The sequence below is a fragment of the Mobula hypostoma genome, chromosome 28 (assembly GCF_963921235.1).
Source record: "Mobula hypostoma chromosome 28, sMobHyp1.1, whole genome shotgun sequence".
NCBI classification, from domain to species: Eukaryota; Metazoa; Chordata; class Chondrichthyes; order Myliobatiformes; family Myliobatidae; genus Mobula; species Mobula hypostoma.
The window spans coordinates 10,957,761-10,983,296 of NC_086124.1; the positions used below are offsets into that span (position 1 = coordinate 10,957,761).

At 44.4% G+C, this 25,536-nt stretch overlaps 1 protein-coding gene across 1 annotated transcript in view; it reads left to right on the plus strand.

Moving 5' to 3' along the window:
* Window positions 1-24,241, plus strand: part of tmem30b (transmembrane protein 30B) — a 45,345-nt gene extending 21,104 nt beyond the window's left edge. The window contains exons 3-7 of the mRNA XM_063035247.1: window positions 3,585-3,692; window positions 8,793-8,883; window positions 12,140-12,289; window positions 17,478-17,666; window positions 20,315-24,241. Of these exons, the coding sequence (XP_062891317.1) occupies window positions 3,585-3,692; window positions 8,793-8,883; window positions 12,140-12,289; window positions 17,478-17,666; window positions 20,315-20,502 (726 nt within the window). The 3' untranslated portion in view covers window positions 20,503-24,241. The remainder of the gene's footprint in view (window positions 1-3,584; window positions 3,693-8,792; window positions 8,884-12,139; window positions 12,290-17,477; window positions 17,667-20,314) is intronic.
* The last annotated feature ends 1,295 nt before the right edge of the window (window positions 24,242-25,536 follow it).

The window sequence follows — 25,536 nt, forward strand, 5'->3', positions numbered from 1 at the left end:
AAGGAGGTTTCAGGCTGAGACAGCTTGTCGGGACCCATACCGATGAAGGTCTCGGCACAAAATTTTTAACTATTTATTCCCCTCCATGGATGCTGCCTGACTTGCTCAGTTCCTCCAGTGTTTTGTGTGTGTTGTTCAAGATTTCCAGCATCTGCAGGATCTGTCTCTAAGAGCTGATAGCAGTGGATGGTCCATGAGGAACTGAGAGCACCCTTAGCACTGCCAACTACACATACTACCGTTTCGTTACTGTGTTGAGGAAAGGCTACTTGTATGTGCAAATAGCCAGAATACTCCATGACAAAAGTAGCCTGTCCTGAACTGTGTATTAACTGGCAGGGATATACCTTGTATTAATACAGGGGATGGCTTCTTAATGCCTTCCTTCAAAGTTTAAAATTGAAAGTACATTTATTGCGGGAGGAGAAGATGGCAGTGCACGTAGCCTCTCTGGGGAAATGATATCGTATTTGTTAAATAGGGGCCGTGCACAATTCTGATTTGATGGAGACAGCCGTGAGAAGCACGGAGGAACATCTGGAGAAACTTCTGAAATGCCCGGTTCACTGCCGCTGCTACTGTGCGATCGAGAATCTCCGGAGGGAAGGCCCCAAAATCCCCGGCTTTGCCTGCTGCTGGTGGCCGGGGTTGGAGTCGAAGTGCTCGGCAGAGATGGTGCTCGGTGCTCGGTGTCGGAGGCTCAAAGTTTTCAGATGACTCAGAGTTTTCTTCCTTTTCCCGTCTGCGTGAGATGATGGGACTTTCGAGAGACTTTGAACTTTTTTACCGTGCCCGTGGCCTGTTCTCCATCAAGTTACGGTATTGCTTGCACTGTTGTAACTATATGTTATAATTATGTGGTTTTTGTCAGTTTTTCAGTCTTGGTCTGTCCTGTGTTTCGGTGATTTCGCACCGGAGGAATATTGTATCATTTCTTAATGCATGCATTACTAAATGACAATAAAAGAGGACTGCGTGTCCTCATAATCTAATTATCAGCTGAGATTCACCTTCACACAGACAGCCACAAAACAAAAGAAAAACCATAGAACCTGTACAGAGTAAAAACATCAACCCTCCTCCCACTTCCACGTGCAAAAAAAAAATTGCGCAAACTGCAGCAAAAAGAAGAGGCAAATCACAGGACATAAAACGCAAAATCAAAAGGCGTGTTCAGTGCAGCTGAGTGTTCATTATCTGCAGGGCACCCTGATTTAAACATCGCCCAAAGATAGCAAAACAGAAGGAGCAATCGGAACTAGAACATCATAAACCGAATCTCAGGCTTGTATACTGCATATGTACTTTGATAATAAATACTTTGAGCTTCAGACTTTGGCATCGGTTTCTCTGACTAAATCCCTGCTGAAGCTGAACACGATCAGACGCCTTCCTTGATTTCCTCCTATGCTTCTCCAGTGTGTTGACTTGCAGAACGTAAAACAAAGCCGTGTCATTTCGTTTACCAATACTAGTCTGCTTAGAGCAGAGAGATCTGTATGAAAGATGTCCGGTTGCAGTCACAATAATGTGCATACACTGAATTGTTAGCTTGCAATGTGGATTTCCTCCGCAGGCTGAGGTGCTTCTCCCTTTTATGGGAACGGCCCGCATTATTGAACCCAAGCGATAGCTTCAGAGACCCGTTTCTGGCCTGTTTTTAATTTCTGCACTTTCCAGTGGCGGGGTGGAGATGCGTCTCTGCCAAAAGGGTGCTCCTTCCCTCTGCTGGCCTGCAGGTCACCCTTGGGCAAGCTGTAGCGCCTGCTTAGCCCCCCGATCAGGGTCACATGAAGGCGTTGGAGCAGGTGGTGGATGGTCGGATGAGCAGCTGGTCCATATCACAAGTCCTGGTTATGCGACAGGCAGATAATCTTTGAAGAGTATTGATCATGGCTGGGGAGGGCGGGGCGGGGGGGAGATCACCCATCTTGTAAAGACTCTGCCCAGAAGGCAGTGGCAAGCCACTTCCGTAGGAAACTTTGCCAAGAGCAATCGCGGTCAAAGACCATGATTGGCCACGTCCTACCACACGGCAGATAACAGATGAACAAACCTCCATTATAGTCCACTGTTGCTCGGGATGCTCCAAAGTGCTTTAGCTGCCTTTAAATTAGCCACGCTGAGTGATAATTTGCATGAGGGATTTTGCATCAAGTCCCAATGAGCCCTGAGCATCTGTTACTTTTGGCGTTTGCATGAGGAATATTGTCCCAAGTCTGTAGCAGAAATTCCCACTCCCCTGGAAACGGAGGTGAGTTATTAATATCCATGTGAGCAGGCAGTTAGGGTCCTGATCGAGTTCCAAGTGTGGCAACAAGGAATGTAATGAAGGCTCAGTATTACTCTGGGTTCCCAGAAACTATGGAATCTGACCTAGCCTTGCCATTACTGGGCTGCTTGTTCATACAGTAAGGTCTTAACCCTTCAAGTTCCACCATCTGTGTACATTCATAATGTCTTTCTCATTTTGGAGAGTTTGCCACCATATTTACGATCATTTTTGTTATGTCTTTTAGCTTCAAAATATTAAGCTAATTCAAAGGAAGACATGAGAGTCCAGGAATATGGGTCTAACTTCGAATTTACTTTAAGCGAGGCATGCACGTATCATGTGATGATGTATGCAATTCACATATTTATACATGTAACCCATAATTATTTAAACAAACAAGAATACTTAATCCAACGATATATATATTCAAGATTGCTATTCCTCTCCGTGCCTGGTGGAGCATTGGGTGGCCCACCTTGCCATTTCTTTGGCATTTTCAGTTTTTTTTAAACAAGGCCATCTTCTAGCTGGACGCTCAACACAGCACGGATGGAAAGCATGCAAGGAGCCTGCTGGATTCAAACTCGCAACCGCTCGCCTCGAAGTCCAGTGCAGATGCCGCTGCACCACCGACTAGCTCTGTCCAAGATTACTCAAATATCATGGAAACATTAAAAACCCAACAGTTCTCATGAATGTGGTTTTTTTAAGAAATGAACTGCTTTATAAATCTGTTTCGTATATCCAAACGTTCAGATACAACTAAGATTGATGCTAATTAATGTGACATCAGATTGATTCAAATTGTGTTTAACGGAGAAGGTTGAATTGTCCCAAAATACGCAATGCTAGGGATTTTCAGTGTAATCACTGAAGACTTGTACAAAAGTTTTTTACTTGGAGCAGGAGTTCCCAACCTTTTTTTGTGTATTGGACCCTTGCCATTAACCAAGGTACCCTAGATTGGGAAGCCCTGATTTGGAGAGACTGCGCGGTAATAGGTCCTTTCAGCTTGATGAGCTCCGTGCTGCCCGATTGCACCCATGTAACCAACTAACCCGTACATTTGTGGAACGCGGAAGGAAACCGGAGCACCCGGAGGAAATCCAAGCGGTCACGGAGTGAACGTACAAACTCCTTACAGGCAGTGGCAGGAATTAAACTCGGGTCGCTGGTGCCTTAAAACATTGTGCTAACCATTATGCTACTGTGTCGTCCATAAGCTGTGACATTATAACAAAGGAAGTCTTCTTTCTCACACCCCCTCCCGGTCACTTCACCCTCCCCCACCCTCACTCCCCCCTTACAGGGCCCTGTTTACATGTACTATGAACTATCGAACTTCTATCAAAATCAGCGGAAATACGGAGTCTCCCGAGATGACGATCAGCTGAACGGGGACTTGAAGTATTTAAAGGTAAATGGAGCGTAATGTAGCCTTGATTTGTAAATATTTTCAGTTCTTTCATAAACTTGTCCTGCGTTTTGCTCACCAACCAAATGCAGGTCAAACGTTAATTTAACTCTGCTGAATGTAATTCAGGTCTGCAAATAAAAAATGGCAAGTGCTGGAAATTCGAAGTGCATTTGGAAATCTCTACTTACTTACTTGTGCCCTTCCTCCAAGAGGTCCACAGCCTTCTGTTGGGTTTGGAGAGCTATGCTGGCTGGAGTCAGGGCTTTATGCTTTGGCTCTTGGTAGGGTCACCCAGGCCAAACAGATCAAAGGGTAGAGGCCATTGATAACCTCCTGGCTCCATTGTCCAAAGTCGATGGTATGGTTGAAGTTCATCACTGCTTCTGCAATCCACTAGAAAGGAGATTGGCCTGTACAGCTTCACCAGAGCCCTGATGTCCTGCCTTACCTGTTTCCACCTCTCATGACAGGGTTGTAGAGTTGGTCTTTGAGAGGCATTTTGGAAATCAGCCAACGTTAATGTTGGGGGGCGGGGGAGATAGTTGTAAAGGGTAATTCAGAAAGTCTCAGTGAGAATATTTGTTAGTTGGAATCTAGTTTAGGGTAATTCATTGTGCCCAGCATCTCTTGTTGGAGAGTGTAAGTTTTGGCCATTGTTTAATGCTTTTGATTGTTACCACTTCTGAGTGAGACTTTCGTTGGTCAGGGTCGACCGTGGATATTGTGTCCTAGATGACTAGATGTGTAAGCCTGGGTGGTACGATACGGAGAGCAAGCTGTTGCCCGTGTAGCAAGCTCCCCCTCTCCATGCAACTGATGAACCCAAAGGAACGCCAGAGACCGACACCGTTTGGTACCAGCAGTGTCACACAGTCAGTGTTAACTCAGTGTAGGACTGCCTTAGGGACTCCAGCTCCAGATTTTTCCCTTGGAGTTCACTCCTGAAGCCTTCCTCATGAATGTGTATAGCCGCAAGGCAGCGGAGGTTTGAGATCAGAGTTTTCCTTCTAGATGAGCTTTCAACCACGGCTGACGAGCCCTATCTGCCCGAAGTGACTGGTTTTAAGGTGCCAGTAACCCTCCTTTGCCCCTTCTGTTAGTAGAGACAGTTCTGCTAGACTTGGTAGCTAAGCCAGATGTGAAGGCCAGGAGCTGGACTTGGTTGTCAGAGGCTATTTGAGGCACATGCCATTGGGAGCATTTAATGGGTATTGGGAGCTTGTCCCTATTATCACCTCCGGCTATATCCACATTTACAATAAAAACATCATTATAAAATGCTTGCTGGTATTTAGGCACATTTTATTCCATATCTGTATTTCTAACTTTATTTTTATATAATTTATTATATGCTGTTATTCCTTATACACTGAAAGTGGTGCATACGTGGAATTCACTGTCAGGCGTGGTGGGAGAGGCAGGTATATGTTGGGGCTGTTTAAGAAACTCTTAGAACATGGATGATAGAGACAAAGAATGGAGGATTATGTAGGAAGGAAAGGTGAGATTACAAGTTCTGAACCTGTAGTCCACAGACCCCTCAGTTAATGGTAGGGGTCCATGGCATAAAAAAGGCTGGGAACCCCTGGGTTAGATTGATCTTAGAGTGGGTTAAAAGGTTGGCACAACATCCTAAGCTGAAGGGCCTGCACTGTGTGTAATGATTGATGTTCTACATGTTGGATGTTGTTTTTTCACCAGTATGTCACACCAACACACCACAGTAAATTCTGAATACAGTGGATTCTGGTCCATTGGGCCATTGGTTAATTGGGACAACTCTTGCAGAACAAAAACTAATTGAGAAAATAGCCGGAATTCCCGTCTTTTATTTGGGACTATTTGCCACTTAATTGGGACAGGAGTCTGCTGCCAAACGGTTCCTAACTAGCATCAGTCATGTGTACTTGTGTGGCCATTAGACGCTACACCATGCCTGGAGCGAACGGATTTTAAATAGTGTCAGTTGCGTGTGTTTTGTTATCCATTTGGGCCGACAGATGCCGATTTTAAAAAGCAGCACTACATAGCCCAGGAAGTGAGTGCAAGGGTCAAACTTTTACAGGCAGTGCAATTTTAACTGATAGCTGGTGAGAAATGAGCAGTAAGACAACGCCGAACTGTTTTGTCCAGTGTAGTTTCAAGCATTCAGACTTGAAGATGCCAGGTACGGCTAGGACTGAAAATAAAACAACTTCAGTACTTCAACAAGTTGGGAACTATGAAGAATTTGAAGGTATCAATAATCATCTTGAATGTTACAATGAAAATGAAGGCTTGGAGGATGCACTTATCAATAAAGTAAAGGCATCCGTTAGTCTTGCAAGACCATGGATCTGCGCCGGGAAAGTCTTCACTCTCCAGGGCGTAGGCCTGGGCAAGGTTGTATGGAAGACCGGCAGTTGCTCATGCTGCAAGTCTCCCCTCTCCACAACACCAATGTTGTCCAAGGGAAGGGCATTAGGACCCATACAGCTAGGCTTGGTATTAATCAAGCCAAGCTGTATTATACTTATCAATAGCATGGCATTAAAACACAAAGGTGGGGAATATGAAGGCAATAGGTGTGATGAAGATGACCTACCTGAACTTGTGCTAGTGACTACACCAGGGTACCAGGAAATTTATTGTTGGATTATGACACTACTTCATACAGAAAAGGCAACGAAGGCAGACGCAAGAAAATCTGCTGATGTTGGAACTCTAAACCAACCCACGCAAAACGCTGGAGGAACTCAGCAGGTCAGGCAGCAGCTATGGGAAAGGGTAAACAGTAGACATTTCAGGCGAGAACCTTCATCAGGACTGCAGTGAAGACAGTCCATTACCTGCACTAGGTGTCTGCACGGATATGGTTCATTTACAATCGATCAAAAGAGCACAGCAGTGTACACTGGATGAATTCCTGAGGAACTAATACTCAGTTTTATAGTACTGTTATAGCTCCGGTAGTGTTTTGTATTTACTGTAAGTATGTAATGTTACTCAGTTAAATGGTAGTTTGTCTTTTTTTTATATACCTTTTAAAACTATTTTGTTGAAACTTTGGCGAATTGGGACAGCCGCAATCCCTCTTGCTGTCTGAGATTTGAGCCGTAAAAAAAATAGAGGATTCTTTTACACGGCAGACCAAATTATTCCAGTTGTGGCTTTTTGGAAAGTGGAAGGAAGAGTTTAAAGTGGACACTAGGGAGTCGCAGGCTTTAGATTTAGCAGTAATGATGGAATTTTATTATTGTAGGAAAGGAGAGAGGGTTGTTTCTGCTGTGGAAATGGCACAGACCTGTCAGAATTTCTTCCACTTGGGGAATTGTCATGGCTGCTGTGAGAAGGTTATGACGGAGATGTTTCCAGATGTGACAATGTACTAAGAGACAGATGCGAGCTGAGCTAGAAATAAAAGCCACAAAGGCTTGAAATAAGAGGACGTTGGTAGCTCGGGTGGGCTGATTGATTGTCGGGTTGTTCGCCGAGCTTGGAGGTTAGGTTGCAAACGTTTTGTCACCAGTTGAGGTGACATCATCGGTGCGCAATTGAGCGTTGTTTCTGCCGAGTGCTCGCGTTTATATCAGTCTGACTCATTCTTCTTATTGATCGGCAGTTGCGCTGGTCGCTGCTCTCTGCTGGGTCCCAGCCAACTGGATAGCTGAGTGATCTGCTCTGGCCTGTATCCCTAGTTAGCGGTCATTGTGAGCGTTGGTTCCTTGCGTGTCCACGGTTCTCCCCTTGGCCCTGATCCCACGGATGCAAATTGTGTCCAATTCAATATTAGATTAGATTATGAGGACACTCAGTCTTCATTTATTGTCATTTAGAAATGCATGCATGCATTAAGAAATGATACAATGTTCCCCCAGAGTGATATCACAAAAAAAGGACAAACCAAAGACTAACATTGACAAGACCACATAATTATAACATGTAGTTACAACAGTGCAAAGCAATACCACAACTTGATAAAGAGCAGACCATGGGAACAGTAAAAAAAAAAGACTCAGAGTTCCAATCGACTCCCGATAGTTCCCGCTAGCAGGCGGCAGAAGGGAGAAACTCTCTCTGCCATAAACCTCCAGGCACCGACAACTGTCGATGCATTGGAAGCACCCGACCACGGCCGACTCTGAGTCCATCCGAAAACTTCGAGCCTCTGACCAGCCCTTCAGCACCGAACACCATCTCCACCGAGCGCCTCGACCCCGTCCCGGCCGCTGAGCAACAAGCAAAGCCGAGGACTCGGGGCCTTCCCCTCCGGAGATTCCGGATCACACAGTAACAGCGTCAGCGAGAAAAGGCATTTCAGAAGTTTCTCCAGATGTTTCTCCGTTCTCTCACATCTGTCTCCATCAAATCAGGATTGTGCACGGCACCCTACTTGACAGATTACGGATATCATTCACCGGAGTGGCCGCATAATATGCTGGTTCGTAGGGTCTTCTGTTGGGAACGAAGCTTCGAAGTTTGGCTGGAAGTATAAAGTCATGAGGGGTACAGAGTGGGTGAACATACCTAGTCATTTTTCTCAGGGAAGGCAAACTAAAAACCAGAGGGCAAAGATTTTAGATGAGGGGTGAAAAAATTAAAAGGGGCCTGAGGGGGCAGCCTCTTCACTCTTTGCTCAGAGAGTGGGGTGAGCTGCCAGAGAAAATGCTCGAGGCAAACATCAGCAGGGGGATATACACAGTCTTTCTCCTGGGGTCAGAAAATAAAGAGGTGGAAGGCATAGGTTTATGGTGAGACGGGAGAGGTTTAATATGAACCTGAGGACCAACCTCTTCACCCAGAGAACGGTTCATGAAATGAGACAAAATGGTTGATGCAGGTGTATTGAGAACATTTAAAAGACACCCGGACAGGGTAAACACAGGAAGAGTTTAGAGCAGGGGTTCCCAGAGTTTTTTTTACTCCATGGACCAATACCATTAAGCGGGTTGTTGGTAGACCCAAGTCGGGAACCCCTAATCTAGAGGGACACCGGCTGAATGCAGGTAAATGGGATGAGATCGCATGGGTCCCTTGGTCAGCATGAACCAGTCGGGCCGAGGGGGTTGCTTCTGCACTCTTCTGACACCCCCTTCACTTCCAACTTTAATCCGTTTGCAGAATCCCTCAGAGTACTGCAAACCATTCCGCCGGGATGGTGAAGGCCGGCCCATTGCTCCCTGTGGCGCGATCGCAAACAGCATGTTTAATGGTGAGTTCCTCTCTTCCGCAGTCCGGTGCGCAGCCAGGCCGACAATAGGCTGTCCCTTCTGTACGCAAGGTGATTGGTGGCTTTGCAATGTGTGCTCCAAATCAGGGGGTCCCCAACCTTTTTAATATGCTGTGGGACCTCGACCATTGACCGAGGGGTCCGTGCTCCCTGTTGTATGTCATCAGCCTGCTTGGTAGCATTGCCTGCCTTTAGCAGAGCAACAGAGATAGGAGTAAGAATTTTGCAGCGAAGGAAGAGGCCATTGCACCCATTGTAGTCATGCCAGCTCTCCAGAAGAACCAGACCATTTGCTTTCCCTCCTCATCTTTATTCACATATCCCGTTTAAGCCTGGCATTAATCGATGGGTTATGGACTGTAGGTTTGATGGACTCAGGATCAAGATCTCTTTGGGGGAGGGGGGGCTTTTTGCTGTTGCTTGCATGGTTGGGGCTTCTACTGGTGCAAGTGTGGTGGGGGAGGTTGTTACTTTTGCTGCTGCTTGTGCGAAGGGTAGGGTTGGGGGGGTGGTTGGTTTGGGGCTCCGATGTTTCTATCATTCATTCTATGGGGTTTCTTGTTCCATGGATATCTGTGAAGAGCAAGAATTTCAGGTTGTATACTGTATACATTCTCTGATATTAAATTGAATCTTTGAGCATTCCACTACAAAAAAAATTCTAATTTAGAGATTAAAAGTGTATTTATTATCAAAGGATGTACAGCAGGGGTCCCCAACCTTTTCTGCACCGCGGACTGGTTTAATATTGACAATATTCTTGCGGACCGGCCGACTGGTGGGGGGGAGGTTGTTCAAGTCGGGTTAAACTCACCTCAACATGTCTTTTACAGTTAGTGTTGCCAACTTTCTCACTCCCAAATAAGGGACAAAAGTAGCACTCAAATCCCGGGACACTTTACCCCGGGAAAAGACTACCATGACCATGAAGTCTTGCGCAGGCACCCGTGTGCGCGTGCGTGACGTGCACATGCGTGTACCTGCCGATTTTCCCCCCACAAATCGGTTTTGCCTTCATCTTCCCGACTACACTGTACATGCTTGATTTCTACTTTATGTAGGCTGTGTATTTATCATATCATTCCTGCTTTTACTATATGTTAGTGTTATTTATTTTTGGTTTTATGTGTTATTTGGTATGAGTTGTTAGGTTATTTTTTGGGTCTGGGAACGCTCAAAAAATTTTCCCGTATAAATGAATGGTAATTGCTTCTTCGCTTCACGCCATTTCAGCACGAAAGGTTTCATAGGAACGCTCTACCTTAGCGGGGGAGATACGGGACAAGGGCGGTCCCGTATGGGACAAGCCAATTTAGCCCAATATACGGGATGTCCCGGCAAGTATGGGACAGTTGGCAACCCTACGTTCCAGTTCAACAATGCGTGACAGGGAACGAGGAAAGGTGCAGCTGACTCATATCGTTTCCTCGCGACCCGGTAGCACATGCTTTGCGGCCCGGTAGTTGGGGACCGCGGATGTACAGTATACAGAATGAAGTCATCTGGTGGTGTAGTGGCATCAGCACTGGGCTTCAAGGCGAGTGTTTCTGGGTTTGAATCCAGCCGGCTCCTTGCATGCATCTCATCCAGGCTGTGCTAAGCGTCCAGCGAGGAACCCTGGTTCATAAAAAAAAAAACAGGCAAATGCTAAAGAAATGGCAAGATTTCTGCCTGCTGCACCACAAAGCGCTGCGAGGAATTATTATATGTATAAAGAATACAATTCTGAGATTCGTCCTCCCATAGGCAGTCCAGTAGTATTTGGTTTAGTTCAGTTCAGCAGTAGACTTCAGGGTGGGTTTTTGGGGTGTGAGGATGTAGGGGTCAGTTCTCAGAGAGCGTTGGAATTTGGGTGGGAGAGATGGTATCTAAATGATGAGAACGTGACTGTGCAGTGGTGATAGGTCTCTCTCTGTGTCCCTAGAGTGGATGATGTCAGTGATTGTGTCAGAGACAGTTTTCTGATGGTGTGCAGTGGCGTCGTCCTGGAGGAGGAGGAGGTGTCTGAGAGTTTGCTGCCTGGCCTCAACAAGGTAGAGAGTAGTGCGCCACACCACAACAGCACCCCCTCTGCCTGCGGGTTTGACGGTGAGGTTAGGATTGGTGCGGAGAGAGTGGAGGACAGTGCATTCGGAGGGGGTATGGTTTGAGGAGGAGAGGGGAGGAAGTCGAGGCGGTTGATGTCTCGTCGGCAATTCGAGATGAAAAGATCCAGAGCGGGCTGAGGACCAGAGCGGAAAGAGGAGGAGGACTGAAGACAGGAGAAGGGGGTCATCAGCGTGGGGTGTGGAATCCTTGTCAAAGAAGTGGGCTCAGAGGTGGAGATGACGGAAGGAGAGCTCAACGTTGTGGCGGGCGCCAAGCTCACCGAGGCGCGGGTGAAAGGAGACAGGTGATGTCCTTCCTGAGGACGTTTTGCACCTTCTGCCTAATGGGAGAGGAGAGGGAGAAGAGAGAACTCACCCCCTCGCACAGCTGGCTGACAGTAGAGTCATGCAGCTGTTGCACACGGGAAGGAAAGTGAGCGACAGAGAAATAATCAGAGGGAAAGGGACTTGTGTGTTCATTGATCATGATCGTACTCTCGCTGAACCTAATGATCCGTTTCAGTTGTTCAATTCAATGCGTCTTCCATCACCGGTAGTGAACGTCCTCCCCATTTTTGAGCTGGTCTACATGCTGTGTTGTTACAGGAAAGCAGCATCCATCATCAGGGACCCCCACCACCCAGGAGATGCTCTCTTCTCACTGCTGCCGTCAGGAAAAAGCCTCAGGACTCTCACCACCAGGCTCAGGAACAGTTATTACCCTCTCAGACATCAGGCTGTTGAACCAAAGGGGATAACTACACTTGCCCCATCACTGAAATGTTCCCCCAACCTATGGACTCACTTCCAAAGACTTTTCATCTCATGTTCTTGATATTTATTGATTATTATTATTTCTTTCTTTTTAGTATTTGCACAGTTTGTTGTCTTTTGCACGCTGATGGAACACTCAAGTTGGCGTGGTCTTGCATTGATTCTGTCATGGTTATTATTTTATTATGGATTTATTGAGTATGCCCGCAAGAAAATGAATCTCAGGGTTGTATATGGTGACATATATGCACTTTGACAATAAATTTACTTTGAACTTTTTGAATGCATTGCCCCACTCATTAACCACGTTTCACAGCGACAGGTCAAAGCTCCACTTTAAGTTGGGAAAATAAATCAGTATTGTTCTTTTCTTTCAGATTCCTTTATTGTATATAAGCTGAATAACACTGGGTCTCACACCAAGATCCCTTTAAATGCCAAAGGAATTTCTTGGTGGACGGACTACAATGTCAAGTTTAATAACCCCAAGGTGGACAATGGGTCTGATCTAAAGAAGGCATTTGAAGGTAATGATGTGTTTGCGATGAACATGCCACTGAATCAGTGGGATTGATAACCTTTCCTTGGGTTGATTGCTTGTAGCTAGAATGTTTTTTTTCTTTTTGGGACGTTTTTCCTCCTAAATTAAGACTAGCATAGTTGCTGAAGATGCAGTTGAATGCTGTGATCATCATCTTCATCATCATTATGTGCCGTGTCGTATGACGTGGGTAATCATGGTCTTCCATCATCTTTGATCTGAGAAGTTCGAATAATCTCTTCAAAACGTTTAACTGTCCATCCTTTGATGTAACTCGTGCGCTGTTGACTGCGACTTTTTCTTCCATCATTTTTTCCCGTCACTGAAAGATGTTCGAGTTTCTCTTTCCTCAGTATGTGTCCAAGCTCTGACGCCCAGTTTAAATAGGGCTGCAGCCGTGTTCTACAACTCGAAACGCCTGTGGCTTTCCAAATGACAGGTCTCAGCCCGAACTGTCAACTTTTTACTCCCCTCCTATGATGCTGCCTGTCCTGCCAAGTTCCTCCAGCATCTTGAGTGTGTTTCTCAAGGTTTCCAGCATCTTATGTTTCTGGCTTTCCAAATGATTTGTTAATCTGTAAACTTGATGTACAGATCTGGTTCAATACCTTTGATTGCTCAGTAGATCTGTTGTTGCATGAATGGAGTCACCGGAGAGAAGTACTAGTCTGTTTATTCTACAAAATATTGGAAGCTGACAGCGTTCAGAGTCAAGAGAGAGAGAAAAAGAGAGACCCTTTCAGAGCAGGGAGTCTGCATGGGCCAACACTACATGATATTTAACATGAACTGAATTCTTACATCCTCCACGTACATGAGGAGTAAAAATCTTTATGTTATGTCTCTATGCTAAAGGTCAAAGGACAATTCCATATTTACAATGCTTCCTTTGAACTACATGTAACAGTTTCAAAGCCCGGATCTTCCTACCACCACGCCTCCTTTGGTAGCACCTATATTATGGACACCGAAATACACACACGTAACAAATTTAAATCAGCATGTCTGTTCTTCCAATTAACTTGGTTCACAGTTCTTAGGAACCCATTTTAAATTTAATCCACAATTCATATTTAAATTTGAAGTCAGTTAAAGTTACTCGCTACATATCCTAACCCCAAAAATCATTCTAACAGTGATTCATCTCTCTCCCTCCCCCCTCCTCCCCCCCTTCTCCCTCCCCCCCTCCCCCCTCCCCCTCCCTCCCCCCCCTCTCCCTCCCTCTCCCCCTCCCCCGTAGAAGACAATGTGAGGAATTCAGCCATTTGGCCCATCGGGTCTGCACACCGTTAGATCATGGTTGATTTTTTCCCCCATCTCAACCCCATTCTCCTGCCTTCTCCGCATAACCTTTAACACCCTTACTTCTTAAGAACCTAGTGTAACCTCTGTTTTCAGCATGTCTGATAACCTGGCCTCCATATGTGGTAATGAATTCCACAGGTTCTCCACCCTCTGAGTAAAGAAATGGCTGCCTATCTGTTTTCTGAAGGGATGTCCTTCTATCCTGAGGCTGTGCTCTGTGGTCCGAGACTGTGCCACTATTGGAAACTCCTTCACTACGTCAGCTCTATGGAGTCCTTCCAGTGTTTGATGGATTTATATGTGATTATCCCCCACAATCGTCTAAGCTCCAGTGCGTGGAGGGCCAGAGCCATCAAAAGCCCATCATGCTTTAACCCTTTCATTTGCAGGATCACTCTTATAATCCTCCTCTGGATGCTCTTCAACGCCAGCAAATCCTCTCTTAGATATGGGGCCCATAGGTGACAGTGTGGAGGCAGGAGGGATTAGTGTTTGGGTGTTTTTGATTTGCTTTTTAGCTGGATCAGCACCACATTGTGGGCTGAATGGCCTTTTCCTGGGCTGTACTGTTCTGAAAATACTCACAATACTCCAAATGTGGTCTTTCCAATGCCTTGTAAATCCTCAGCATTACATCCTTGCTTTAATATTCTAGTCCTCTTGAAATAAGTGCTAGCATCGCACTTGCTTTCTTTAACACCAACTCAACCTGCAAATTAACCTTTAGGGGATCCTGTGCAAGGACTCCCAAGTTCCTCTGCACCCTTGATTTCTGAATTTGAGCCCCGTTTAGAAAATAGTTTATGCTTTTATTCCTTCTGCCAAAGTGCATGACCACACTTCCCTACGCTGTATTTCATCTGCCATTTCTTTGCCCCTTCCCCCATCTTTCTCAACGCTACCTGCCCCTCCACCTGTCTTTCTATCATCCGCAAACTTGTAAAGCCGCCAATTCTGTCATCCGAATCATGAAACATGAAAAACATGCAACCTGAAAAGTAATGGACGCAATGCTTACCCCATGGTGACCTTTGGTCACCAGCAATCATCTGACAGTCAAAGAATTTGCCCTGTTTTACCATATTTTACTGTAAAAGAATTTTGGTGCCAATTTGCTGTAAGAGAATTTACCCCATTGTCAAACAGAAGTAAAGACAGACCTTGGTATAAGATTAACCTTTTAATACGTGACCACAGGAAGCCATTACCTCATCACTGCTCCAATGACACTTAATTTTGGGCAATAGCCAACAGCTAAACATACTTGGTCAGTGATTTCAAGAAGCAATTGTTAGGTGTCATCCAGTCTACAAATGCACCACAGGGTACACAAAACTGGAACTGCACGTCTACAGTCACTTCCTCTATTAGCTAGACAGTCTTGGACAAAGGCTAACAATGCCTCATCACTGGCATGATCTATGTTCAGCTATTGTTCGCTCGCACAAGCAAGGCAGCGTCTGCGTCTTATCCAGTCACCCTTATGACCGAAGTCTTGAGCAATACTTAGCTAGTCAACCTTGACAACAGCATTTAATTCAACATTTATTTTTCTTCCACAAAGGCTAAGAGTGAGAAGAAACAAAGACCCTATCTAGTTAGTTAGTTGTTGCAACAAGGAAGGCCATTTGTGTTTTCTCCCCCAGGAGATGAGGGCAGCAGGTGCATGGGGCATGCCACCATTTGCAAGCTCCTCGCCAACTTACATACCTTATCGGCTTGGAAACAGTTTAGGAAGTCTAATAAACTGAGTAAGAATAATTAAAGGTATGCAGGACATACCTGTTAGGATAGGTTTTACCCTAATATAAGACCCCGATTGCTCTGCCAGTGATCAGAATGGGAATCGGGTTTAATGTTATCCACATATATTGTGAAATTTGTTTTTGTAGCAGTACAATGCACTATATAATAATAAAAATCATCAATTACAGGTGTGTGTGTATAAATAAATAAATATATATAGTATGTGTTTGTATACTGTATATACACTGAATTTTATGTGTGTGTATATATATATACATACATACACATATTCTCTCTCTCTCTCTCTCTCTCTCTCTCTCTCTCTCACTCTCACTCTCACTCTCACTCTCACTCTCACTCACCTTACCAATCTTATCTACTGTGATTCAATGTTGTAAAATAATAAAACACAAAAACTTCCGGGGGGGGTGGCGTTAATATTTTTTATAGGCTGTGTGTGTGTGTGTGTGTGTGTGTGTGTGTGTGTGTATGTACATATATCCACACACACACACTCTCTCTCACACTCACCTTACCAATCTTATCCACTGTGATTCAATGTTATAAAATAATAAAACTCAAAAACTTCCGGGGGGGTGGTGTTAATATTTTTTATAGGCTGTGTGTGTGTGTGTGGATATATGTATATACACACACACACACACTCACACTCTTAGATGAAGATTGGATGACATTTTATGAGTAATTAATGCAGAAAACCAGATAATTGCAAAGGGTTCACAAACTTTTTCTTGCAACCGTATATAAAAGTTAAATAAGTTGTGCTTGGAAGTAGTGAGATAGTGTTTAATGTCCATTCAAAAATCTGATGGCAGAGGTGAAGAAGCTGTTCCTGAATCATTGAGTGTGTGCCTTCAGGCTCCTGTACCTCCTCCCTGATGGTAGCGATGAGAACAAGGCATGGCCTGGCTGGTGGGGGTCCTTAATGATGGACGCCACTCTTTTGAGGCATTGCTCCTTGAAGACGGCCTGGATGCTAGTGCCCGTGATGGAGCTGACTGAGTTCTCCACTTTCTGCAGCTTCTATCGATACCGCCCCCCCCCCCCGGCCCCCACCATTTAGCAATGATTCTTGTATCCAGATCAGGACAGACACCAGTCACTTCCATAAGACATAGGAGCACAATTAGGCCATTCAGCCCATCGAGTCTGTTCCACCATTCAATCATGGCCAATTTATTATCGTGCAAAACCCCATTCTCCTGCCTTCTCCCTGTAACCTTTGACACCCTTACTAATCAAGAACCTATCAACTTCTGTTTTAAATATATCCAATGACTTGGCCTCCACAGCCGACTGCGGCAATGAATTCCACAGATTTGCCACCCTCTGGCTAAAGAGGTTCCTCCTTATCTCTGTTCTAAAGGGATGTCCTTCTGTTCCAGGAGTTCCCAACCTTTCGTATGCCATGGAGCCTTGCCGTTAGCTGAGGGGACCCCAGGCTGGGTCTACTCAGTGGCAATGCTCTCTGGTCCTCACATCCCCATTTTTGGAAACATCTTCTTCAATGATACAGTGTTGCCCTGTGGTCCTCAATGTTCCCGCCTATGAAAACATGCTGTCCTGCACTGATCCAGTGTAGCCTCTCCAATTCAATTCAATTCAAGTTTAATTGTCATTCAACCATACATGAATACCCATGAATACAGCCAAACGGGACAGCGTTACTCCAGGGCCGAGGTGCAAAACACAGTACCAACAGTCACACACAGCACAAAGCACACACATGACAAGATAGCAAGCACATAAAGTTATCAGTAAGATACAGCCATGTATTAAAGTCCAGGCCCGAGTCATGAATGCCACAGAAATCGGCAGTCGACCACTTGTCTTCTGCCGAGCGAACGGGGGAGGGGGGCAGCACCATCTCCGTTCTGGACACCATTCCACAGTGTCCCTAGTGGAATGCACTGGCTCTGATCCTAATGGCACTGCAGCTTGAGGCCTAGTCCTTGCACATAGAACATAGTCAGCACATACCAGATATCAGTGAAATACAACCATGCAAAATAAAATATATATATATCCGGTGTTAATAGCATGTAGTTTTGGCTAACGAGTCATTTAATTTTACTTACCAAAATTAATTTGCTTAATCACAGGAACTGGAAAGCCTATCAACTGGCCCCGACCCGCCTACGAGTTGGACACTAACCCGGAAAACAACGGCTTCATCAACGAAGACTTCCTCGTCTGGATGAGGACGGCAGCCTTGCCGACATTCCGCAAGCTCTATCGCCGCATCGACGGAGGACTGGAGCCAGGAAACTATTCTGTGGAGATAAGCTACAGTATCCTTGCCCTGTGAATAGGGAACCTGGGGAGATCTTCTGTTTCCCTCACCCTCCCCAGAATTGGTATACGACTTTCACATGTACCCAGATACAGTGAAAAGCTCATCTTGCCTACTGTTCATACAGACCAAATCATTACACAGTGCATTGAGTTAGAACAAAGTAGAGTTTAAATGCCACAGAGAAACTCAACTACAGGCAAACAATAATGTTGAAGATCATTACAATGTAGATAGAGGTCAAGGGTCTGCAGAGCGGGAGATCGCGGAGTTGGAAATAGAAAAGGCATGTAATAAGAGCGATGTTTTGACAGTGATTGGGGATTTTCAATATGCAGGTAGATTGGGGAAAATCAGGTTGGTGCTGTGTCCCTCGAGAGGGAATTTGTAGATTGCCTACAAGGTTGCTTTTTAGAGCCACTTGCTGTTGAGCCCACTAGGGGAAAGGCAGTTCTAGGTTGGGTGTTGTGTAATGAACCAGATTTGTTTTAAGGTAAAGGAACACTTGGATGGTAGTGAGCATAACATGACAGAATTCACCCTGCAGTTGGAGAGGGAGAAGCTAAAGTCAGATGGATCAGTATTACCGTGAAGTAAAGGGAGTTACAGAGGCATTAGAGAGGAGTTGGCCAAAGTTGATTGGAAGGGGACACTAGCAGGGATGAGAGTAGAACAGTAATGGGTGGGGTTTCTGGGGGCAATTTGGAAGGTGCCTGATAGATACATCCCAAGGATGAAGAAGTATTCTAAAGGCAGGATGAGGCAACCATGGCTGACAAGACAAGTCAAAGAGAGCACAAAAGCAAAAGAGAGGGCATTATAGCAAAAATTGGTGGAAAGGTAGAGAATTGGGAAGTTTTTAAAAACCAGTAGAAGGCAACTAAAAATCCATAAGGACAGAAAAGATGAAATAGAATAGTAAGCCAGCCAATAATATGATAGTGGATACCAAAGGTTTTTTTTTGGATATGCTGTATAAAGAGTAAAAGATTGGTGAGACTAGATATTGGACCAATGGTAAATGATGCTGGAGAGCTGGTAATAGGGAGCAAGGAAATAGCGGACAAACATAATAATTATTTTACACCTGTCTTCACTGTGGAAGATACTAACATTAGGCTAGAAATGCGAGAGTGTCGGGGCAGGAGTGAGTGTCATTGCTAGTACTAAGGAGAAGGTGCTTGGGAAGCTGAAAGTTCTGAAGGTAGATAAGTGGCGTTAAACTGCAGAGTTCTGAAAGAGGTAGCTGAAGAAATTGTGAAGGCATTAGTAATAATATTTCCAGAATCAATAGAACCTGGAATGGTTCCAGAGGACTGGAAAATTGCAAATGTCACTCCACTTTTTAAGAAGCAAGGGAGGCAGAAGAAAGGAAATTTATAGGCCACTTCGGTGGTTGGAAAGATGTTGGAGTCCATTATGAAGGTTGCGATTTCGGGCTACGTGGAGGCGCATGGTAAACTAGGCCAAAGTCAGCATGGCTTCCTTAAGGGGAAATCTTGCCTGACAAATCTGTTGGAATTCCTTGAGGAAATAGCAGGGAGGATGGACAAAGAAGAGTTGGTGGATGTTGCTTACTTTGGTTTTCATAAGGCCGGAATGAGGCTGCTTAACAAGATAAGAGCCCATGGTATTACAGAAAAGGTACTAGTATAAATAGAAGATTGCCTGAATGGTAGGGGGCAAAGAATTGGAATAGAGGGGGTTTATTCTAGTTGGATACCGGTGGCAAGTGTTGTTCTGCAAGGAATGATATTGAATATGCTTCTTTTCATGTTATATGTCAATGATTTAGATAATAGAATTGATGGCTTTGTGAGAAGTCTGCAGGCGATACAAAGATAGGTGGTGGGGCCGGATATACTATGGATTTATCATCGAAGGGTATGTTATCCAAACATCGGGTTCAGTTGCTCCGATGCGCTCTGGGGCTTGGACCCTGTCGCTTCGATTCAACCTGTACCTGTCCTTTCAATTTGGCCCGCCGCTTAAATCGATAGAACCTTGGGTCTTCCTCCCTCTCAGCAATGGGCCCTTGCTGCCTCACCTCTCTTCTGCCACATTGAATTGCCTCCAAGTCCAAAAAGGATGTCGCAGAGCGATGACGGTAGGTGAGAAACAAATGTTGCCATTACCGCCGACATCCACGTCCTATGACTCAGTCTTGCGAGACCATGGATCTGCACCTGGAAAGTCTTCACTCTCCAGGGCGCAGGCCTGGGCAAGGTTGTATGGAAGACCAGCAGTTGCCCATGCTGCAAGTCTCCCCTCTCCACGACACCGATGTTGTCCAAGGGAAGGGCATTAGGACCCATACAGCTTGGCACCAGTGTCGTCGCAGAGCAATGTGTAATTAAGTGCCTCGCTCAAGGATATAACACATTACCTCGGCTGGGGCTCGAACTCATAACCTTCAGGTTGCTAGTCCAATGCCTTAACCCACTTAGCCACGTGCCCACTATATGACTCAGTACTTAAGAAAGAATCAGCGTAACAGTTCGGACTGCTACAGGTGACTCTCCACCTTCTCAATGAGGAATGAGAGCACCAACGTGCTCTGTGATGATCAGACCTTGACTCGTGTTTTTTAAAACAGTGCAACGCAAGAATCTGAGGTGCCCTCTCCTTAACTCCTCGTTTCCCCAGATTATCCGGTGATCAGCTTCAATGGACAGAAACGCATAACGTTCAGCACCATATCGTGGATGGGTGGAAGGAACCCATTCCTGGGGATTGCTTATCTTGTCTGTGGTAGCGCGTGCATTGTTGCCTCTGTGGTCATGCTGATAGTCTACATCAAGTATCAGGGACAGCGTGAGTTCATAGAGGATTAGTGATACGACATATCGTTCTGTTGTCGCAGGGTGATGTGTTTCGGAGGGTGCTCGCTATAATTTAACTCTTAGGTTGATGGGGGAGCAGATTCTTTCATTCTGTGATATATTTAATACAGTTTAAAGTAAGTAATTACGTTTAAACACAGATCATATAATTTATACATTCATTTCAGATCTGTTTTCTTTTTGAGATATTAGATGATTTGGCAGTAAAAGTCTATTGTAAAGAATTATTCCACTTTCTTCAGTTCTTGCAGCTATTTGATTAGCTGTTGAAGTAAATTCATATTGATATTTCCCCCCCCCCAGTCTTTATTCTCAATACATTCATCAGGGTTTCCGTGACGATTTCTTAAGTACCAATTGCACTTATTTCTAGCATCTGCAGTATCCTGTGTCCCCAATAATCAAAACCTTGTAGGTTATGGAATCAAAAATTAATTGACATCAGTTGGTATTTTCAGCAGAGAGTTCTAAATTTTGTTGAAGCATTTTGCAATTTAATTCCTGAAAGGACAATTTCTTTTAAACTAAAAATCAGTCTTGGGAGATTAGCTTTATTTGTCATTTTCATTTTTAAATCTTTTTTATTAATTATTATTGAAAATCAACAACAAAAAAAATACATCAAGATAAGACAACATATCCATATGTAGAATAAGAGTTAAACTATCAACCAAACTGAACAATATATCAATAATGATAAAAAAACAAAATGTTAAAGCTATTTTTTGGAAAAAAGAAAGAAAAAAGAACCCCTACTAACTAAAACAAAAAAAACCAATAACAAAAAAAAACGGGAAAAAGAAACCCATTTGGAGCACAAACCCGGAGTTATAAGCCATACAAGCTTCCATAAAAAGAGACATCATTCCACCAACCAAATCCGTATACCCAAGCATCAGAAAAGGACCATCTTAATTAACTCAAATCAAGTGATAATAACGGGCAAAAGGCCCCCACCTTTTCTCAAAGTCAAATCTAGGATCAAAAGTTCGACTTCTAATTTTTTCCAAACTAAGACATAACATCACCTGAGAGAACCATTGTATCAAAGTGGGAGCAGAGGCATCTTTCCATTTTAATAAAATAATCCTTCTAGCCAATAATGTGACAAATGCAATTACGTGTTGGTCTGATATAGAAATACCATGAATATATTGGGGAATTATACCAAATAAAACTGTCAATTTATTAGGTTGTAAATTGATTTTTAAAGCTTTAGAAATTGTAGCTTTATTTGTCACATGTTCAAAGTACAAAGTACATTTACTATCAAAGTATCTATACTATATTACAAGCTTGAGATTCATCTTCTTACAGGCAGCCACAAAACAGAGAAACCCAGAAGAACCCATTTAAAAAAAAAAGACAATCAAGCATCCAATGTTTGCAGGAAGAAAAAAAAGCAAATCGTGCAAACAGTAAAAGTAAACAAATAGCGCTCAGGACAGAAGTGAAGCTCGGAGCAGACCACAGCCTCAGTTTTACGCAGAGCTGAGTAAGTGCCATGGAGCAGCGAGCAGAACCAGCCCAACACTCGCCCCTTGGCTCGACGCCCTGCCTTTTCAATCTATCTGGCCCAGCGTTTAAATTGTCCAAACATCAACATGGGCCTGGACTGTACTGCCGTGTTTTGGCTTGTACCTGACCTTTCCAAATCGGCCTGGCGCTTGGATCAAACAAACCTCGCTCTTGGTTTAGGCGGATGGGCCTCGAATCTGCCTCTGCTCTGTTCCGCTCACCCCGACTTTGACTTGAATATGCCTTGGACCTTGCCCCAACTTCGCCTCAAACCCGCTTTAACCTCACCTTGACTTCACCTGGCAGTCACACGCTTCAGCCCTTGACTCAGTCTCACCTTTGCTCGCTTCTCCATTGTTTGCGGTGATCATTTGCCATGAATTTTACAAGTATTATTAATAAAGTATTTAGTTGTATTCATTGTTTTGTTTGCTGCCAGTAAGTAGTCACTAGGTTTCACCGGGACGATCTTATACCGGAATGTACATCAAAATATAGTGAGATCGTAATTTTGCATCAAATCAAATCCGTGAAGATTTCCACACTTTTGGTGTCAACATAGCACGCCCACAACTCACTAACACTTAACTCTGTCTTTGGAATATGGGAGGAAACTGGAGCACTTGGAGGAACTCCACATGGTCACCGGTAGAACGTACAAACTCCTTGCAGACAGTGGCTGGGCTCAAATCCCATTCTTACAGCCGGAGCGGTATAGTATTGCACTAAGCACTACGCTGCTGTGTTGGCCTGAACGTGCCAGCCTATGAATACAGAAGCAAATTATCATCCGCCCCTCATTCCAGCGAACCCTAGTTTGTGTAAAGCAACCCTTGGAGGCCAGGGTGGGGCCAGTTCTGCTCGCCGCTCTGCGATGTTTCTTCGCCACATTGGGGCTGTAGCCTGCTCCGGCTACTGCGGGCTTCGTGCCTGCAGGCTCTGTGACGTTAACTCCGCTACGTGCTGAACTGAGGCTGAGGCTGTGGCCTGCTCTGGTGGACTTTGTTCTAGATGCTATTTGCTTACTTTTATCGTTTGCACAATTTGTTTTTTTTTCCCTCACCTTCCACATTGGGAGTTTATTGGTCTTTTTAAAAAATTGGTTCTTCTGGGTTTCTTGTTTTGTGGCTGCCTGGAAGGAGACAAGTCTCAAGGCTGTATAATGTATGGGCACTTTGTTAATAAATGTACTTTGAACTTTGAGATGGGTGGCATTCAGGTAAATCTCCATCGCAGTTCCTCCAAGTGTAACCTATCCTTCCCATGGAAGACCTTTCGAAGAGACCTTGTAAGGCTTTTAGTGACCTGTGATAAATTCTAGAGAAGAATTGAAAACTTATTAGGAACTAACATCAAGTTAAAAGTGCAGTGTTTAGGCACACACAAGCCAAGTTATAACACCAGAGCAATTGGTAGAATAAATTATTATAATTAAATCAATGATTGAGCTAAAGTGTTAAGAAATCTATGTGCTTCGTCCCTGGGAGCTGTACAGAACTTTTTTTGTAGTCCTGAAAGAGCCATTTAATTTGAATGAAAACATAGGTATTCTGACAAGTTGTGCTAGTCAGAAAATTTGGAAACTCTTTGAATTATCTTTTATTACCATCAGTTTACAATTGTGGTTTCCTGGATATGTTAGTGTTTTCAACTTTAGAAGAGTCTAGGACCAGAGGGCACAGCCTCAGACAAGGAACAAACAAGGAATAAACAAGGAATTGCTTCAGCTGAACGATGGTGAATCTGTGGTATTTGTTACCACAGAGGGTAGTGGAGGCCAAGTCATTGGGTATATTTAAGGAGGTGCAGGTGTAAGAAAGGGGTTGAAGTAAACTCAGCAGTGATTGAAACCTGATGGGCAGTGTTAGGGCATATGGCAAATATTTTCTTCACCAGCAACCAATCTGCAGCCATAAATGTGGATTGTAGATTGAATTTAAAACAAAGCTCTGAACAATAGTTTTTCTGGAGCTGATTGCAAACTGGACCAATGCCGATTGACATTCATTCTGGGTGGCTGGAGTGTGGGTGCAAAGAAGGAGGTGTGTGAAAACTGTATGTAACTCAAAGGAAGCATTGTAGATACATTGTAACTCTGGTATTGTCTTGTTACCTTTGATCTTTAGCATGTAAAAAGTCATGTAAAATTGGGTTGAACAGGCCTCTTTCTCTGAGAGTACCTCATTTTGTGGAATAAAACACATCTCCGTTCATTAGCTTCAGTGTCTCTCCGCTGGCTGTGTTCATATTGCAACAGGCTGAATGGCCAAATTCTGCTCCTGCAAAACCAAATTTTGGATCTGCTGTATTTTGATTTCAAAAAGTGCAACTGTTTGTGCTAATCCCAGTTTTCACACTACAGTATTATGATCTACATTCATCTGATTGCTGGGCCCCTCACGTCCAAGTGGAAGGCTTTGGGTTCCAGTTCCACCACAGCGCTTCGATCCAGAGTCTCAGGGTCCTACATCGTCAGTAGGTAAAATGGAGACTCTGCTCTCTTGGAGTGATGTAAAGAAAGCTCCAGCTTTCAAATCCCTTACTCACTCTTCCTTCAGTTAGTCCTGACGAAGGGTCTTGGCCTGAAACGTCGACTGCGCCTCTTCCTATAGATGCTGCTTGGCCTGCTGCGTTCACCAGCAACTTTGATGTGTGTTGCTTGAATTTCCAGCATCTGCAGAATTCCTGTTGTTTGGGTTTAATGTCACTGGCATATGTCATGAAATTTGTTGTATTTGCAGTAGCAGTACCATGCAATACATAACAAGAAAAAAAAACTAAATTACAGTAAATATGTATGTGATGGCAGAGGGGAAGAAGCTATTACTGAAACATTGAGTATCTCCTTCACCTCTTTCCTGATGGTAGCAATGAGAAGAGGGCGTGACCTGGGTGATGGGGGTCCTTAATGATGGATGCCACCTTTTTGAGGCATCGCTCCTTGAACATGCCCTGGATGCTGGGGAGATTGGTGCCCATTATGGAACTGACTAAGTTTACAACTCTCTGCAGCTTCTTTCGATCCTGTGCAGTTATGAACCCCCGCCCCCCCCCCCGGCCCCCATACTGTAGGGTGATGCAGCCAGTTAGAATGCTTTCCATGCTACATATGTAGAAATTTGCAAGTGTTTTTGGTGGCATAGCAAATCTTCTCAAACTCCAAATGAAGTATAGTTGCTGTCGTGCCTTCTTTGTAGCTGCATCGATATGCTGGGTCCAGGTTAGATCCTCAGAGATATTGATACCCAGGAACTTGAAATTGCTCACTCTCTCCACTTCTGAACCCTCTAAGAGAACTGGTGTGTGTTCCCTCGTCTTATCCTTTCTGAAGTCCACAGTCAGCTTTTTGTTCTAAGTGATGTTGAGTGCAAGGTTGTTGCTGCCACACCACTCAACTAGCTGATACAGCTTGCTACTGTATGCCCTCCTATTACCATTTGTAATTCTGCCAACAATGGTTGTAGCATCAGCAAATTTATCGATCTAACATAATATTTATTGCCCAAC